General features: G+C 45.5%; 1 protein-coding gene across 21 annotated transcripts in view; it reads left to right on the top strand.

Annotated features, from left to right (window-relative positions):
* NFIA (nuclear factor I A) overlaps positions 1-19530 on the top strand; it is a 252842-nt gene that overhangs the window by 71797 nt on the left and 161515 nt on the right. The window contains exon 3 of one of the 21 annotated variants that reach the window (XM_075155663.1): positions 355-19528. The exons of the other annotated variants lie outside the window; for them this stretch is intronic. Coding sequence (XP_075011764.1) covers positions 355-380 — 26 coding nt within the window. The 3' untranslated portion in view covers positions 381-19528. Of the gene's footprint in view, positions 1-354; positions 19529-19530 lie in introns of those variants that run through there. 21 annotated transcript variants of the gene reach the window in all.

Here is a 19530-nt window from a genome sequence, read left to right as displayed (position 1 = left end):
CATAAAGTTATTTTAGTAGGTAAAAAGTCTCCGAGCACTTGAGCTCTGTGCGTTCTTTATGTAAAATGGATTTCCCTTGCTGGCCTGGGGCCAGGAGCGCGGAGCACGCGCTGGGCGAGGGGAGCGCTTCTCTGCAGAGGAACTGGTGGACTGACACACTCTAATTTTTTGGCTCCTGACCAGACAAGCTAGATGGATGCCAAAATTCAACAAAATAACACATTATTGTGTAATAGGAACAGTGCTCAAAGTGAGCAAGAGCTCACAGGAACTGAATACCAGCACTTTTTTTCCTTTCTTTTTTTTTTTTCTTTTTTTTTTTTCTTTCGTCTTCCTTTCTTTCCCCTTGTACAGCAGAAGCTCGGAACTGGCGCTTTTAATATACGGCTTCAATGGAACAAGGAATAAATATAACCGCAATGTAAAGAATGAGGAATAATGTACAACCGGGAAGAGGAAAGGGGAAAGAAGACGGGGAGGAGAGAGCGAGGGAGGGAGCGAGCGAGCGAGACGGAGAGAGTTAAAATTACTTTTGTGAGACTTCCTTCAAACATGCTCCATAGTGCTCAGGGCTGGTTTAACCCTGTCTTCCCTGCAGCAGATCCCCAACCTGCCTCATGCATCCCGCTTTCTTGTTTAATTCCCGTCCCCTCGAAAAACAAACGAACACGCGTTAAAGGCAGCACCAAGAGCTGCACGCCGCTGAACTGGGGCCATCGGAGGGGTTGGAATCAGTGCAGAAACGGTCTTTCTAGAAAAAAACTTTTTTTTTTCCATGGTGTGTCTCTGAAAGGAGAACCTACGTGAAATACTGGTTTTCCTCCTCAAATAACCAGCATTACCTGGTTTGTCGTTACTGATCTTACACTGTAGTAGCACCTCCTAGCACCAAACCAACTTTACAGCAATAAATTAATTAAGCTTCCCTGAGAAGGTAAGCGGCGTTCCGTAGCTTCATCTGCAAAATGCAGGTGTCTCTGGGGCTGCACATGGCAACTCTTGGAAAGTGCAAAGCAACACAATAGGAAGGGAAAACTAACACAGCCTATGGAAACTGCAAGGGGTCGTTGGGTCAGCAGCATGTAATTACAAGAGTTGGAAGCCAGCCAGCCCAAGTATGCCCGTCGTGTCGGAGAAACACCATGTGCCCACACGTATTGAGAACTTTCTGGTTTCAAAGCGGTCCGTTAACACCTCCTGGTCCTCCTGCCGGTGGGGTGACCAGGCGGGGAGAGCGTTCCTGGAGGGACTGTGCAGGACAGGAGGGCAGAGCGCGCTCCCGGGTGGACGGTGCGGGCCGGGGCTCAGCTCCCATTCCCCGCCGAGCGGTGGTGGATGTGCTTGCACCTCAGCCCTCAGACTGCATCTTCCCAGAGCACAAAATAATGGGCGTAAACCTTTTCTACCCTCATTTTTTTCCTACCCTCTACATCTCATAGAGGCAGCTTGATTTCCCCCCAAACAGATCAAAATCCATCGGAGCATAGGCCGATTACTATCCTCTTAGTGCTCCTGTTGGATTTATCCCTCTTATCAACCCTGTATATTCCTAAGACAGATACCGCTGCGGTAGATAAACACCAAGATCTAAACCAGAGACCTTGCTGGGATTGCATCTTGAAATCCGTCTAAAGAGGGCAAATACAGTAAGAGCATGCACGGTTCTTGTGCTGCGTCTCAGATTTGACCTGCCAAAGAGAAATAAAGGGCCTGTGTCTTCTTGTTACTTTATTAAAAAAGCCTACCGTAATTTTTTTTTGAGGAATATGGTTGCTAGATTTTTCACGTGAGGGATGCAAGTAGGCACAGAAGGTGCCATTTTGGGTTGAATCCCGGTTGTGCCGTGCACCACTCCTTCCTATTGTCCCTGCTCCGAATTGCTTACAGGCGAGCATAAACCAAGGGTAAACAAACTGGTTTGGTGTGTTTGTGGCCTTGGGGAAAATAAACCGTATTAATGATATATTATTTAATTTGGATTTTTTATGCCTTATCAAGTACAGAATAGAAAATGCAAAATAAATAGTAAATAAAAAATAATGATATGGAAGTTAGAGTCATCCTGGTGTGCAGTAACATTAAGTGTGGCAGTAATTATGGTTTGGACTTTCTATGTAAAAAGCAGATTTTTTTCCTCATAACTGGTTTTATATCCTTCTGGAGCAAAGTAAAAAAATCTTCTGGCAGTTTTTTAATTGAGGTTTTGTAGCTTTAATGGTCTAACACTATAAAGAAGTCAACCCTTCTGCCAGTTTTTTAAGGCCAGATAAGGGTTTGACATCATGTTAAATGCGTGTGTTTCTCTGTACGTGTATGCACACACTCGCTCCCTTTCTCTTTCCCTCTCTGTTTCTGGTAGAGGGAATAGGAGACCTTCAGAGCAAATATTATTACAGGATTCAGAAATGTAAAATAAGTTATTCTTCCCTCGGTGTATTTGGATTGTTTCTCTCTGTGGAGCTGGCTGGGTATACCTGCGGTATTATAAAAGTGAACTAAAGTGCTAAGAGGACATTTCTGAGAATCTGTTTACGCAGATTACAGTTACCGTGCAAATGACTGAACCGCTCCACTTCCATAGATAACGGCAGCGCCGCAGAGGGTCCGCTGCTGCCCCAACGTTGGCTTTTCAGAGCAAACTCTTTCCCCAGCGAGCAGGGAAGTACCCGGGACTCTGCAGGCTGCTCTGGAGCTGTGGCTTTACGGCCAGGAGAGCGTTAGAAGTTAATACAAATTACATGAGCTTTACACCCAGAGACTAAACTTGCCTTGGGTTACCATTTTGGCACACAGGGTTCAGGGAGCATCCAGCTTTGCAATGTATCCTCTCTGTCCGGTGGCCAGCTGTGCAGTACATCCCTCTGCGTGGTGTGCTCTTCCTCAGGAAAGACCTGGCTTGCAGTACTTTAAAAAAATCAGAAAGCTATCAAAAAACCCCCAAACAACCCAAACCCCAAAACAACAAAAAAGCAGTAAATAAAGGGTGAGAAAAATTAACCTGTAGGGAAACACAGGGCTACAGGTGGTGTGCCTTGTCTCTGGGTAGCATCCAGGCAATAATGTGGCACAGTTAAAGCTGTTATTCCGTGTGGGTGTCACAGGAGTATCATTGGACCAGTGTAACTCCATCATCTTCAGGGAGGAGTTTGTATGGATGTGGTAGGAGAATCTTGCATTACTTCTCTCATGTTTTTACGTGTTAACGTGTTCTTTTTTACTTTAAAAAAAAAAACACTTTAAGAATTGAAAAAAAGCCCAGGTGCAGTAACAATAGCTGATCCCAAACAAACAGTAATTCGCTCTTGCCACTCTGCAAAGATAAAGCATGTCATGTACATTAGCAAAAGATAACTGACATTAACACAGTAGGCAAGGTGATTACGTACCACACTATTGACTCTGTGTGATCATTATTGCTATTTGGTGGGTTGCTTAAGTGGGTACCTGAAGGTTAAGTAATAACTGTAGTAAGAATGAGAGGGAAGCAGAGAGAACGGGAGAAAGGAAAAAGAAGATAGAAAACATTGACACAAGGTTAAAATGGAGGAAAGTGGATAAGTGGGGGTGTGGATGTCTGAGGAGAAAGGTGAGGTGGCTGTGCCTTGGTAAGTGATATTTAAGGGCTGGTGGCTGAGTAAATAATGCATCCGGTTCTGTTTTCCTTGAGATTTTTACGTTTGTAAAATAACAGAAGTAAAACACAACTTTGGGGTAAACCTGTGATCGTTAAAATCAAAGCCGAAAGAGAATCATAATCACTTTCTAAATTTTCCAGGAGGCGTTCTCTCTCCCCAGCTTTAAACAAAATCCGAGAGAGTGCAAGGTCGGGATATAGAGGTTTTTTAAAAAACTAGCCTTTTAAATTTCTGTGTGAGCCTTTGAAAATGCTTTGTTTGTTTTCATACTCTGAGCGTGCACGGCCAGAGAATTCACGCGCCTTACGCGGCTCGGATCCAGCGCTGTGATGGAAGTCAGTGGCACCGCTCTCACAACCTGCAGTTAAGGGTGCTCGCAGCGCTTAGTTAAGCCGTTGACAGCAACTCTTTGGGGTAGCGAGCATCTTCCTGTTTGTGCGGACTGTGCAATGTTCTGTGGGCATTACTGCTTTACAGCGAAATAGTAACTATGTTCTGGAATCGATGATTAATGCCAGCTTTTTCTCTGGGATGCATTTCTGACATTATAATATCATGCTGCAGAATCAAGTTTAATTTCAAATTGTATTAACCTATTTACGAAACATATCAAGGGGACATTTTTCAAGGGAATAGTTCTCTTCTTTATATAGATTGAGAAATAAAATACTTCTTTTAATATTGCGTTCTCCAGGCACTAGGGCTAACTATTTCACTGAAATTAATATCTAAAAGGGAGTCGTTGCAAATTTTGTATTGACATGCAGAACGTAACGTTATGGCTTTTTAGGGTGGATATGCACAAAATATGTATGTGCATTCCAAACTAGCTAATAGTTTTGCAACTGGTGAACATAAATTTTAATATCTATACTTCCCAGCTTGTAGCAGTGTTGTCTGAAGTCTGGGATGACTGATGTTAATCTCCAACTTGTTTGTGGCTTTCCAAAAATGAACTTGAAGTAGAATAAAATGTGATGTAATTCCCATTCATATTTAAATTTATAATAGAAAGTGCTATGTGGGATCTGTCCTATTTAATACTGCTTAACAAAACTTCAAAATACAGCTGTATTCTTGCATTGCAGAAGGAGGAATATGCACACATGTTAGCTGTTAATTGCGTCGCTGTTCTTAGGGCTTGCACTTAGATGCCTCCTATATCATGAATTCATCCTCTTGTGCTCTGAAGTTCGGAGTTTTCAAACATTAAGCAAAACAAAAGAAAGGTGGAGGTAGTGGTGCCATCTCAGTTTCTTCTTGGGGAGCAGCATTTGGGGAATGGTGTCTTGCTAAGACACACATGAGAACTCTAGAATTTCGTTTTTACAGTTTCTCTGGAGTTAGACTGAAATTACACAAGCCTCATAGTTGAGAATTTTATAGGTAATCCCTTTGAAGACAGAGGATGAAAGCCTGGCTTCGCTGAAGGAAAGAGGAATTTCTGCTGTTGATCTCAAGCTGGCTCGTGAGTCGCTTCCTTGGTCTGTCCGCGGAGTAAGACATTACGCAGTGCAATGCTTCCCGGTATATCCGAATCCATGGCTTTTGTTAGGCTAAGGCACGTTTCATGGCAACATAATGATTTGGAGCCAAATTTCAGAGATGCTGAGCCCCCCTCCTTTCCCCCCGCAACTCGCATTCAGGTCAGTGAAGCCGAGAGTCGAACCCTTCCAAATGAGCGGCGTTTCAGATGCGAGCGAGGGAACGGCTCAGAACCTGCAGGAGTTTATTGGGTGTCTCTCTTGCGCTGTAGTTTTAGCCATGAGCGCTGGATTTGTTTGAGAGCAAACAGAGATGCACTAATTGATGGGAGCGTTATGCAAATAAAAAAGAGAAATGGGATGGGTAAAATAAAGGAACTGTAAAACACTTTATTATGCCTGGAAAGCCAAGCTAATCCCAGAGGAATTCTGCTAGGATAAAATGTTAGCTGCTTTGACATTTTAAGCCTTTAAGAGTTGTCTTGGAATTTTCTTTTTCGTTTGCTTTTGTTACTTTGTTAGATCAGCCTACAGAAACATGGCTTACCTTTTCCTCCCTCTCTCCTTTCCTTCCCCCCTCGGCTGAAGGTAACTCAGCACGTGCTTGGCTTGCAGTGGAACTGAAATGGTTAAGCGAGTTGAACCTCAGGTGCTTTGTTCTTGTGCTGGATGCCTGCTGCTCGGGAGGCAGGCAGAAACTCCTCGCACTGAACTGCAGTGCTCCTGCCGAGAGCCGAAGACATTGCTTACCCTACGAGACCACAAAATGCGTGGCTGCAGTTGAGTAACCTGAGCACGCTGCAGAGGCTGAAGCGGGGCAGAAAGTGGGTGCATTAGCTCAACTCCTTTTTTGACCTTTTCTCTCGCCGTTTCTTCCACCTTTCATGGACTTTATCCCTCTTTCACCTCAGATGGGTAGGGAGGCAGGCTGCTTTAATGAAAGCAATACTGTGTCAAGAGGGATTGCTGGCAGAACCCTTCCTAGCCAGTCTGACCTAGCACCTCAGCAATGTTCTTGGCTTTGGCCAGCAACAGCTTGAAAACCCAGGTCTGTTTCTGAATCCAGATGGTGGTGCGTTGCCATATGTCAACAACACATGTCATCCTGATTAAAATTTTAACCACATCCATTCTGCCATCCCCATAAACCATCCTCGGCCCACTGCGTGGCAAAGGCTCCTTCCACGCTGATCCTGTTCCTCCAGCAGAAACGCGGTGTTGGCATCGGTGCAAGCGAAGCCATTACTTCTGCCTTCCCATCCAGCTCGTTGCCTGTGAGCTCCACCTGTGAGGGCGTGTTGTCCTTATCAGCACTGCTGGAGCAAGGTCTTTGCTTCAACTGACTCCGGAGTGTGGGCTTTAAATGTTGGAACAGAAAAGGAAAAAAAAAATACCCCCCAAACCTAACTTATTTAATCACTTGTTAGGGCCTGTTGAGTTGTCTGTTAGGAAGTGTCCTGCCCAGCCTTGGAAAGAGAGATAACATATTCCTGTTGAAACACAACCTTGTCAGGTTGCCACTGAAAGACATTTTGAAGTTGCTGATGTGTTGAAGACCAGCCCTCGCTGTTCTGTACCTGGGGTGAATGCAGCTCCTTTTACCTTGATTTCTAAGCTCTAAGGTGTAGCCTTTACCCTAAGCCATGAATCCCGTACCCCCTGGAGCAGGGAAAAGTCCTTCAAGGGATTTGCATAGAAAAGCTCGTGTTCTCTTCCCTTTGTTTGAAGAGAGGGGTACTGGTGGGCTGCAGACAGGGCATGCTATGGGCTGCTAAATTCAGACCCGGGGACTCACTCCGGTCAGTCGTTCAGGGACTGGGATAATTTATGAAGTGGAAGTGGTTTCCCCAGCTGTGCCTCTCGGTTCTTTCATATTTTAGCTTGGTTTCTGCAACAGCTTCCCCTCTGTCTGTAGGTAATGCTCACATAACATTTATCCCTTTGGCTAATTTCATTCCAGTATGACAGACAGATAAAAGCTCTCAAAGATACCAAGTTTCTACTTTTTTTTGTTGAAAATGGTGGCCGAGCAGGGAAGAGACACCCCCATCCATATCCTCCCAGGAGGAACGTCGGCAGAGTGAGCTTCACCTTTGTCTGTCCGGCGTGTCCGTCAGCAGGCGCAGAGCTTGGAAGCAGCCACACGCAAGCTGCCTCTCGCTCCTCCAGATGTGAGGGCCAGAGGTCGGGAAGGGAGGAATCGCAAGGAAGGGGAAGATGAATCATAAAGGAGTTGGGGGAGAAGCGCAGGATGTTGTCCTGGGAGGAATGAAGACATGCGATGCAAATCCTCAGGAAACGAGGCTTTGTTTGCTCTGATGGTTGGGGAACAACTGGTCTTTCCTAGAAGAAGAGGGGCGACAGAGGAGGGGAAAGAACCTGAAATGGCTTTTGATTACTAAATACTTTCTTTTATATATATTTTTTTTTTTCCCACCTCTGTAGTGTGGTGGATCTTACAACCACTTTTTGAGCTCTCTTCTGGTAAGGCATACAAATGTAGTATTAAAGTGTCTGCTTGTAGAAACTGGGAGAAATTGGTGGTAGACATTAGTTGTCCGTACCTGAACTTATTTACAGACTTTATGGCCTGGGAGAGTTGTTTTAAGAACTGCGTTGCTCCTGTCCCCAAGGGGAATCTGGGATGTTCACCTTCTAAACATAGGCATGGCTTGTGTGAGCAATCTTCTAAATCACTGCAAGTTAGTTGAAGGGTATCTTATAAATCTTATAAGAATGAACCTTCTAATTTCCTTTGGAGGGAAAAAGATGTTTTGGAAGGATGTTGAAGTGCTGACCTGCTCTAAGGTCTGGGACCACGTGAAGCACTCGCTTCCAAGCTTGGGTCTCTCCATCACCGAAACAGAAGCGCTGTCTCTGCTCCAAAGGAGGAGCCCAAAGGCAGCACTTGGACTGGAAGTAGGATTTTGGACAAGATCCTGTAGGGAATGAACTCGGTCCCCTACCTACTATTGCCAGTTCGATTGCATTTCTAGAGCAGGTACCCCCAATGGCATTTTCATTTTCACATTGTAAGTCGTAGAGCTGTAACATACAGCCCTCAGCCTCTGTTGTGGTGCTGTCCCACTTATCTGCAGCATTGATGAGGCACCTGGAAGAAAAAACCCCAAACAGACAGAACTTCTCGAATATATTGTGCACAACTGTCTGCGCAAGGAAAGGGAGGTATTTGGATCTCGCTTTTCTGGGCAGTCACATTTTTTCCAGACAATGCCAAAAGCATGCTTTCAGTTCTCTTTCAGCGACCGATTGCTGGTGGGTAGTATGCCAGTGTAGAGAGATGCTATTTATACAGCAGAGCTCGTTGCCGTTTTTTATTTAGTATATATTTGTACCAGCTATTGAGTTAGATTCCTGGCTAGCGTAACACAACACAGCTCTGCTGGCTCCTGCGATTTCCATAGTTCAGAGTCTGGCGTATGTTTTATTTTCAATGTATATTGGCTGTCCAGCCTGTCAGAACTCTTGCCACTAAACCTATGCTGTTGTGTCATACACTGTTGAATTTTTGCAGGGCGTGAATGAATAGCAATGGAGGAAATTAAGTAGCTGCTAGGATGACTCTTCTTACACTTTGTAAAGTCAGCTCTGATTTGATACAAATACAAAACGTAAATGTCTTTCGTAAAGTTAGCTGTGGAGTCTACGTCTAGTGGAGAAATCAGCTTTTATGAAGTCCAATCCCAGTTTTGCCTTTGACCTGCTCGGGGCTTTGGGGACTTGCCTGTGTTTCAGTTTCCTCTTCCATGAAATGGCAATAATGTGTGAGGATTAATTAGTCAGTGGATGTCAAACCCTGGCTTTTGTAAATGCTGGTGTTACTGTTTCAAAAACTTCCTTTTCTGGGTTAAAAGGAAACAAGCCTAAGGATTATTGAAGTCTTAAGCAATATTGTTGGATGTTTTTTCAGTGACGCAAATACAGATCTCTTTTCTAAAAAGATCAAAATGGACGTCAATGGTAAATAAAATTGCCGGCCAATAACTTGCAGCGGTTAAAACAAATTTGATTAAGCATTAACTGCAGAGAAACCTTCTTAGAGGCAAGTACGCTGTAACCCTTGGCTTATGGCTTGTCTGCGTTTCCAATCTATGCGTACATTCGCCAGCCACCAAACAGCATGCTGCTGGGGTGGGTCCCTTCGGGGCGCAGTTTGGGCGCTTGTGAGCTCAGGCGGGATCTTGCTCCTTGGGTCCCAGACCAGGAGACTTCAGTACGTGAAAGTCCCGCTCTAATTAAACGCGTGAGGAACGCTCCCATCTGAAATGCAAGCACCAAGTGGCTCTGAAGATGTCGGTGTCAGACGCAGATGACTACGCCCTGCGCGAATGCCGCTCGGCGTGCCCGTGCCCTCCGGTGGGTTATCGCTGGCCGCAGAGAAGGGCTCTCAGGAGCAGTAAATGCTGCGTGGCTGCGGCTTTCAGTCTGGGCTGTAAGCGGGGAGACAGCCTGAAACTGGTTTTGAGGGCTCACTTCCTTGTGATAAACCTCCAGAAACAATGTATAAATAATATCCATTGTCCTGCTTAAACTCACAAAATGTTGTAAACCTGAAGGAAAGGCCACCCCACCCTCAAGCTAACCCCTGGGGACTTGTTTGTTGCGCGTGTGCAGCGATGGGTGAAAAATCACATTATTTGTCCCCCCTGCTCGCACTGGACTGTTGCACTTGCAGTCCTGACGTCAGGCTTCTGGAGCCCACCTCTGAAATTCCTGCCTTTTTGCAGGCATTAGGCTCATCTCTTCTTGCTTTCTCAGTGACGATATTTGTGGTTTCATTCTTACCAGATTGTTTTCTTTAATTTAATGAGATTTATCCTCCAGGTTTGAAAGGGAAATCCTCCTTTGGTTTTCTCAGAGTTAGGTGTTTAGTCACAAGAAGTCACGTGCGCGTGTTTTTCATCGGTGGAGAGAGACGGATGCAGCTGGAGAAGACAGCTCCAACCCATGCTCGGAGCCGTGTTTGGGATAGGAAGGCTGTTTGCCTGCTCTCTGTCCACCGGTGTCCTGGGAAAGCTGGGGGAACTGGCTTTGACGGAGTGCCTAGCTTTCGTGCAGGTAAAGCTAGGTCAGGGACATCAGCACGGGCAATAAAGGAGGCAGAGCTGTTGTACCTATCATGCGTGCAGTTTATGATATGAAGGAGTTAAGTTTCCCAATCTGACACAAGGGTAGCACCCTGTTATTTGCTTAACAAAGATTTTTGTGTCTGCATCTTTCTAATCCAGTGTGTTTTAAATTCACTGCAAATAATTCTTTCAGCTGTTTCCTAGACATCCTGTCACGCAAATGGATAAAACAATATAGCCAGCTCAGTGGAAAAAACAATAAATTATACAATAAAAATGTATACAGTGTACTCTTTGTGCTAGGGCCTGATTCGTCACTGTGTTACTCCAGTTCTACACCATCAAAACTTGGGAGTTTGCACAGTCCAAGAGTGGACTGAGACAGTGGTGAATCAGGCCGGTAGCAGCGGGAGTATGCTGAAGTTTTAAAAACAATTAAGAACAAAACACCCATGAAATCATGCATATGAAGTTCATTACTTACTGGTAATGGTGACTTTGGTAATATTAACATTTATGAAAATATTTCTTCTTAGAACATTTTCATATGCATATTTAAAAACTGGAAATCCAGTGTTTGCACAGGAATGCCATTAACATCATAAATCAAACTGCACCATTAAAGAACGTACTAAAAACTTGAGGAATTAAGAGAAACGGTCTGTTTTTTAATCAATAAACCAGGGTAAAATTACTGCCCAGGCATATATATTACTACTCCTGCAAGCCGTAAGCAGCATGTGCCTCCGTACAGGCAACGCATTTGGGTGCTCGGGTTTTCTCTCTGGAGGTACTTGCCTCTCTCCCCTGCTTATGTTTGGTATTGAGACTCCTAAAAGCAGGCACGAGGCCAGGCACCTGATGGAGCTCCAAGCAGAGGATAATTAAGTAAGTAAGATGAAATCCTGACAATTTTTATGGAGAGCAAAACTCAAATGTACAAATTACCTGGGAATGCTGGAAGTCGATCATCTCCCCACAGGATAAGGTTTTGACTGCTGGAGCGGGGAGGTGCACGTGAAGGACTGTATCAGGTTAACATATGGCAGGTCGTGATTTACAGAACCCGAGAACGGGGCAAGCAACACAGCGCTTTAAAAGATCTTTGTCCCAGTTCCAGTTTAATTTCCTCCCAACCCTCCGTATACACACACAGCCCCTTTCCCATATGATCTCTATATAAAGAAAGGTGAACGATGTGTGTGCGGGTAGCTGGGGAGGACGCCGCGGGGCCAGCCCAGCGGCGGTCGGGAGGTGTGGCAGCGTGCCCCCCAAGGCATTTCTCCAGGCTCTTGCAGGGACATTCTGGGAGCCGGTGGGAGAGGTGACTTTCCAGGCTGAGCTCGGGCTCGGTCTGTGCAGAAACAGCCCACGAGGTAGGGGGCTGTGCTAATTATGGAGGTGAATATGGGTTGTGCAACCTCTCCAACGGGCTCGGGTCTCCGAATACCAGATTTGTTTCATAGGAACCACGGAGCAGCCACCGAGCATTCGGTGTCAATCTGCTTGTGTTTAAGCACTGATCTGCCGCGAGGAATGGGGGATTGGTGGCCCGGCGCCAGACCTGGGCTGCCAGAAGAGCTCAGAAGTTTCCTGATCCCGCTCCCCACCTCCCGTCTCCGAAGGGAGCTGCCGCCTCTTTCCCATGACAGCTTTGTCACCCGTCCAAAACGCAGGCATTTGTCAGGATGTTCTCTCCTTTCCTGTGATGGAAGAGACTCTGTTTCTGCCTTGTGGTGGGGAAGGAGTCGGGCTTTCGTGGTCTTCCCATGCACGGACCGGTTATTTTAGGGAATAGGCAGCGGCACAGCCGCACTCGGGGCCGGGGCTGCAGCACGCGCGTGCAAAGGTTCCCAGATTGCGTCGGGCCGATCCGCTCACATGCGTGTGCAAGGCCAGGGTCCTGCAGGAGTGCGCGTGATAGCTGCCTTCATCCCCAGCCAGTTGGCTCCCTGAGAACCCATGCGTTCGCAAATACCCACTTAATCATTTTTTGCCACGACACAGGATGGTTTTCGGTGTATTCTCAAAGTCAGCATTTAATCCCCAAACCCCGACTGCACTTTTACTCCGCTCCTTTAGCATTTTAACGTTAGCCCACCCGGATTCACACAGGATAAAGAGGAACGACTGCTTTTACTACAAAGAAGTAGACACCTAAGTCTGCATTAGTATAAACACAAAATAGCAAAGAAAAAAAGTGTTTAATTTTCAGACCAAAGATCCTAGAAGATTGTTTAACAATAATCTCAATGCCCGAGCGGGTATCCCTTGCTCACGCCGGGACCAAATAACAGCCCAAGTGCACGGTGCACAGTCGGGCCCTCATTTACTAAATTATATAGTTCTCCCTAATGTTACCCAGGTCAGTGGGTGAAGCAGCTGTGGGTTAGGACACTACAAATCTGACAAGAATTAATGCATTAGTAATTCTTTTTAAGCCCGTAATGTATCCACAGCTTCCAGGGGAGGTATTTTCAGATAAGAAATGTAGAAGTCAGTTGTTATATTAAGCTGGCTCTCATTAATGGGAGCCTTTCTTACCGTCGTTTCCGATTGCATTAGTGGCAAATTCTTCTCTTTTAAAGATTAATGGTCTGAGTGTAATCTATAGCGGAAACACGGCCTTGTGGTAGAGGCAGTGGCTGGGGACATCAGTAAGTTGGCTTTAGATCATGCCTTGGCTGCAGACGTCCTGGGCACGTTGCTCGGGGAGGATCTCGGGACTTGGACTCGTGTTGTGTCTCACGGACGTGTGCGGGTGGGCTCCGGGTGCGCGGGTGGGCTCCGGGTGCTCGGGAAGCCCCTCTCTCTGCGACTGGGGCTGAGAGTCTGATCTCGGACATGCATGCCTCAGTTTCCCTCCCTGCGAACTGGGGGTAACTTATAACAGCAGTCTCCTGCAGAATGGTCTCGAGGAGTTATATTAATTTCTGAGGTGAGCGGTACACGTTTGATACTGGTTATACTGGTAAGAGTGTGTGTGTGCATATAACATATTCTCCCCTTCGATTTCTGAGATCTGAAAACTCCTTTAGCAAAATCCCTGTGGCAAAATCGTGTCTCCAACAGCCACGTGGGAATGATTCTCCTGCTCTGAGTTAACTGGTGTTGCAGGACATACAGACCCATACGTTTTGGGGAGGAACGGACACATGGCTGCAGCAGGGAGACGCCTTCAAAATTTTAAATTGTTGACTGGTTGCAGAGATATTAATGATTCAAAATTATGTGCTTCAGTTGACTGATGAATATTGTCTCCCAAAAAAGCCATTGAATACCAAGTATACTTTTCAAACAGGATATAGAAAACTATCTGTATGCAGGCAGTCCCACAATTTTGTTGTAAACAAATTTATTCTCCTATAGCACACCTATGCTGTAAGTCAAGGTACTGTCATGTGCAAGGTGTCTAGGCAAAGACGCATTTGCAAACTCTTGTTCCAGCCTGCAGAAGGGCTCTTCAGGTGTTCCCAGATGGTACTCTTATGAATCCCTCTTCAATTAAGTTAAATTTTTGCGGCACTGGCTTGTTAATATGTCCCACTTAGCTGTCCTTTGTATTCAGAGTTCCTGTCTGGTTTTGGAGGTCCCCTCCTTTCTCCCTCGTCCATCAGAATGGTGTTTTCTTAGATATGTTGAGTAATAAAAAGCCGATTCACCCCCAACTCTCCCAAACCATTAAACTAAGAACTGTCACTAGAAATGCGTATGTAGAAGAGTAGGGGAAGCAGCAATGGGAAAACGTGTCAGTGCAACACATTTCTCATTGTGTTTTAAGTACAATCATGCCCCGTCTTCTTCATATATATATAATGGTTTTGCAACATTGAATTTTCATTAAATTGCTGCCTTTGTTCATGTCCTCGCAGCACAGGCAGATGCAGGGGGTGGGATTGCAGTTGGGCTCCTCTGCAGTTGTCGGAAGGAGCCTTCAAGTCAGGCAAAGTTAATTTTGCCTGGTTTCTGTCCCCTTCACCCCACAGCGCCGGTGTAAGAGGGCAGTAACCTGGCTGAAATGGGGCTTAGGAACTTCAGTTGCGTAATACGTACGAGGAGCAGGCAGAGTCTGGTGGTAAAAGTGGCTTATACGCATTGCTTTGTGGTTAACTTGCGGTGTTTCGCTCCTTGTATTAGAGCCCACGCCAGGCATCCTCGGCTTCGCCCCCTTCCTCCTGGTCTCTTCTTTCGCCTTCCCTTTCCTCCTAATGAACTTATTTCAGCGTTCAGCTACTGTGTCCTCTGCCGGGTCTGCGGAGTGAAAGCTCCTCCAGACCTGACGTGACCTGGCAGGCGCTGCCATCCCGGGGAACGTTTGACTTGTGCAATAGCCGCGTGCGGGACCGGCGGTGGCCGGGGCCCCGGAGGAGCTGCGCGGCCGGGCTGACCCGGCCGTAGAGAAGTTTGTGCAAGATGGGGATGAGTTTGTAACAAGGCTGCTCTGCGGGCTGCCAGCGCTTCCCAAGGGCTGGTTTGGCAGCCTGGCCGTGCCAGGACCCTGGGACCTTCCCACCGTGCCCACTGTCCCCCGGCCAGCGGAGGAGGCGGTGGCCGTATGCCACGCGGGGATTCCCTTTCCTCGGGGCTGCCAGGTTAAAGCAGCTTAGTTCCACTGAAGCAGAAAGGAGCGGCGCTACCACGAGGAATTGGGGCCTTTCGGTGCGTAAATAACTAACGCCGCATGTGGATTTGATTTTCGGCACAGAGGTTTCGCGTGGGTTTTTTTTTTATTCATTAGTCCAGACCCAGGCCTGATCTGCCGCGGCAGCGAAGCTCGCCGGGGTACGAGGCTTTCCTTCCGCCGGCGAAACGAAATATTTTCACGCTTTTATCTGTGTGCAAATTAAATGAGTTAATATGGTATTAAAAAAAGCGTTTGTTTACATTGTTGTCCTCCTCTAGGGTAACAATCTACAAATTGATCTAAAAAGATTCTATTTGCTTCAGGGAAAAGAAGAAAATTGTATTAAGCCACAATCGCACTAATTATTGACCAGGGGGAGCTGAGCTCTCTGTATCACTGAGATTATAATAATCATATGAAGCTGTTTTTTTAAAAGCAGTAGCCTACGTGGCTCTGAGTATTGAATTAAACTGAAAGTTTTATAACAGACTTAATCTCAGTTGCGCGTTATAAGGTCTGGGTGAAGAACAAACAATAAACTAAAACGTAATAAAAGATAAAGAAGATAAATCCGAAGGAGAAGTAAAAGAAGCGTAATCTTTCAAATTAGCATTTAATCTGAACCATGGCTACAGCAGAAACTTTAGTTCAAGTAATAACATTATGTATTACTTCTAAATTTGTCATTTTGTGTACAGCATTTGTGTACTGGCAAAAGGCTTAGTGTTAAAGGCATTTCTGTCAAAACAACCCATTGCTTTGGGGGACCTAGTCTGAACTTTATTGGCAAAAGCATTTTTTTATTTGTATAAGGTACAGTTACAGTAGAGTAGTTTGCCAGCAGAGCCGTACGAGGAATTTCTTTGCCAGGCTGACCTAGCCCATAGGCTTTTTCAAAGTAATCGGTTGTACGTCAGGTTTGCTTTGCTCTTATTAACAGCAGAGCTCCTTGTGTTTGCGGAAAGCGCGGGGTTTGCGCTCGTTATTATACTTTAACTGTGGAAAGGCGACGGTGCCAAAGAGTTCAGTTGTGATCCTTTGCTCGTGCTTTGCCAGAGCCCCGCTGGTTAAGGCAGCCGAAGGCTGCTGCCCTCCGTGCCAGTGCGCTATCGGGCTGCTCGGCGCCTGATCGATGGACTGGTGCTTTGCCACTGGAACCGGTCCCACGAAAAGACATCAGCCTGCTCTGCGCTGCGAGGTGCTGCGCCGAGGACTGGCAGTGGGATGCGAATAGCAAGAACACACAGTGGCGAAACTGGAAGGAAGCAAGGTTTTTTTTTAAAAAAAGGAAAAAAAGAATAGTTTAAGGTAGTGGTGACTGTTTAAGAACATAGGCAGGACAAGGATCGTACACAGAGGCCTCGCGTTTCCCTAAACTGACTGCTATAATGGGAAGAATGAGACAATCTTCCAGGGACACAAACTCAATTAAAATAAATCTTTATGTATCTCACTTCAGCCATTAAAACTTAGCCAACTATTGTGCTTTTTAATGTGGAACAGTGTCACACATCCATCGCATTCAAACGTGCAAGCAATGTTTTCACCGATATGGTTAAGTAACCCAATACTTTCTATAGCTGAAAGATCAGTCGAACAAAGTATCCATCTAATTAAATCTAATCAGTCAGTGCACAAGCTTACATTGTGGTCATCGCCTTGGTATGTACGGGAGGTTTTGAAGCAGTGAAGCAAGGGGCATGCGATTGAATAAGTGTTAGATGATGAAAGGCAAGGGTTAAAAACTTTCAAACTACAGTGTTAACATTTCTTCCCTGTCATCAGCTATCTGATATTTTGGTATTTCAGAGGTGGGGGGGAAGAAAAGTAAAGAAGAAAAGAAGGAACAAATGAAGTATGCATGGCATCTAGATCCTGGGTGCAGTGCAGCGAGCGCTCTGTAAGCTGCAGAGCCTCCGAGTTGGTCTATATGCAAAGTTAGTTGCATCCCAGCGTCTACAATAGAGGCTTCCACGCAGTATAACGACAGTACCGTTTTAATGATGGAAAGTAACGCTTCTTTAACTTTTCACACTTTTAGTGACAGACTCTGGATGTCTCAAGCAGGAAGGCGATCGGTCGCTTTCAAGACAGTTTTATGGAAAAAAAGGTTAAAGTTTGGTGTTGGGAGCTACAGCACGCACAGCTGCATCTGATGTGAATAATAAATACCGCTAATTTCATCCCTCCTATCCAAATAAGCCCCCTTCACAGCAGAATAGCAACAGGTCCTTACTAATAATCTTCCTAAATGTCTTTTGGTTTTTGAGACTGCTTCTAAAAACTCACCCAGAGCTTCAGCAGCTCGAGGACAGGCCAAGCCACGGGTGATTTTTTGCTCTTATGCAAGTGGGCAGAACGGCGCTTCAGGGCAGACTTTGGCCATAAACTTGTTGCTCATATGAACTCTGACCATGTGGCCAAAACAAACCTAAATAATGTTCGAGAGGTTGGGGCAGGTTCTCAGTGCAAATCGATGCGGGTCCGCAGAGATAAACAGCCTTCTGCCGATGATTGATGCTATGGGGCGGCTTGGCCCCTCGTCACATCTCCTCTGAAATCCCAGGGAGCCTCACCCCGATCGCCTCCCTGCAAATCTCTTTCATTAACTTCTTCCTTCTCGACTCCGCGTTAAATGAGCCGGGCAGCCTAATCCGGTGGCGTGGCCGAGGGCTGCGCAGGAGATGTTGCAAGGCTTCTTTTTGCTTCACGTCATGAGTGCTGTTTGCTGTTGTACCTCTCTGGGTCATCCCGCTCCAGACAGGTAAATAGAAACATGGGACTAATCCCGTTCCACGGGTCCAAAAGGAATGGTGTATCTTTAGCCCAGCCTTTATCATTCTACCTGTGCTGGAGATATTTTCCTTACTGCTGGGTAAGCCCAGATGTACACCATCTGCTTGTCTTATGATCTTTGACATGATTGAGAGGCCACCAAAAATACCCAGTGATTGCATACTTTTCAACTGACTGGTATAAAAGGAGAAGATGTTAATAATCAAGCGAATAATATTGGCTATTTTGGGGCCTCCTGAAAATTCTTGTGAGATATATTTTGAAAGTAGATGCTAAACATTGTGTGTGCATAAGCCTTTGCATATATCTCTTCCCTTAGCCATATGTTTGAATACACACAGTTTTAGATGAAATATAGCAGAGTCTATTTTAGGTGTGTTTGAAAAACTCAATAGCCTTAGATTGGCTACCATAGCCTGCTCTTGTCAGCCGTTTCGTTTCTGACTTTCTGTGGAGTCGCAGGGTCTCGAGACCAAATACCTGAAATACACCTCATGGGTAAAAATAAAAATCTCCTTCTCTGTATGCTTTTGAGCAAAATACTTCATCCATTCCTGGTCGGGGAGAGCTTGCCTCCGCAAGGCTGGAGCGCCTGTTGCCAGTGCGGAGATCAATGGGAGCCCGAGTCCCTCAGCATCTTGCCAGAGCCCCGCTCCAGATGTCCGATAAAACTCCACGGGGCTCGTGCTTTGAAAAGAGCGTGGGCTATGTGAATCGCTGTTGCAGTAATAAAATTGCACCTATTCCAGATCTTGTCTTCTCTGTCCAATTAGAAGAGCATGTTTTCTGCTTATGGTTTTTAAAAGTTGGCTGACCAGCTGGGTTTCATTCCTTTCTCCTTTTTTTTTTTCTTTTCTTTTTATTCAGTATTTTTTTTCCCCTTTTTTTAATATATAACATTCGAATCGATGTTCAGTGCCGTTCTCTTTGATAGTTCATATGCTGCTTTATGAGCATGGCAAAAACAAAAAAGGTCAGTTAAAGGTTAAGAAAGACAGTTATCAGGCCTGTATAAGCGAGGTATTTTTAAGGCTCTGCGAATTGGCAGCGCAGTTAAAGCATCATTCATAAAATAGTGTGCATTAAAATTACCATATCCATTTTTAAGAGTATGGAGATTATTCCTTTGCCAAAAGGATTAACTCCACCTTCTCATCACTGCCTTTATACCGGGGTGTTTTTCCATGGGAGAGAATAATTTTGGGCATTTTGCCTACAGTATCCAGGCTTATACCCCTCGCTATTTAGCTGTTACAGCTGGGAAAATCTGGGACTGAAAATGTAGCCATATAATATGGCAACAGCCAGAACAATAAGACAGGCAAATCTTTTAAATCTGTACTTTATAAAACATCTGTTAAAGAATATTAAGTCAGAAGTTCTGTTCACATATTTGCTGTGTTTCGCTTATTAAACTCAAACATTACAGCTTGCCTTATTTTTCTTAATAGAATTACTGGTCGGGCTTAGTAGAAAGATTTGGAAACAAAAAATACCGTTTTTTTAGCCTTCTCTGAAGCCTCTGGAGTAATGACCCACGCATACTGGCCCGAAACCCCAGCAGATTTTACAAGGGCTGCTGGTTACATTCACCTGGTTTGGAGGGAAACTTAACAGATTTTTCTCCTGCTCTGTTTGCCCGCCTGCTGAAACGCTGCCATAAACTGTCCTCGTTTTGTGTACAGCCCGCGCTTCAGCCTGCACTCTTTTTTCTTTTGTCTTTCAACCATCTCTTATTCTGGGTCAGCAAATTCTGGTTTCCCCGAGAACTTTAGTGTCCAAATCAGCACCTCAAACCCAAACTCAAACGTCTGCAGGGTCTCGTGCGCCGGCTCGACTCGCAGGAACTGTAAAACTGAGAGAGGACAGTCCCAAATTAACCCAAATTTTTCGAAATGTTT

Source organism: Calonectris borealis, chromosome 8 (genome assembly GCF_964195595.1).
Source record: "Calonectris borealis chromosome 8, bCalBor7.hap1.2, whole genome shotgun sequence".
Classification (NCBI taxonomy): domain Eukaryota; kingdom Metazoa; phylum Chordata; class Aves; order Procellariiformes; family Procellariidae; genus Calonectris; species Calonectris borealis.
This window is presented reverse-complemented; position numbering and strand designations above follow the sequence as displayed.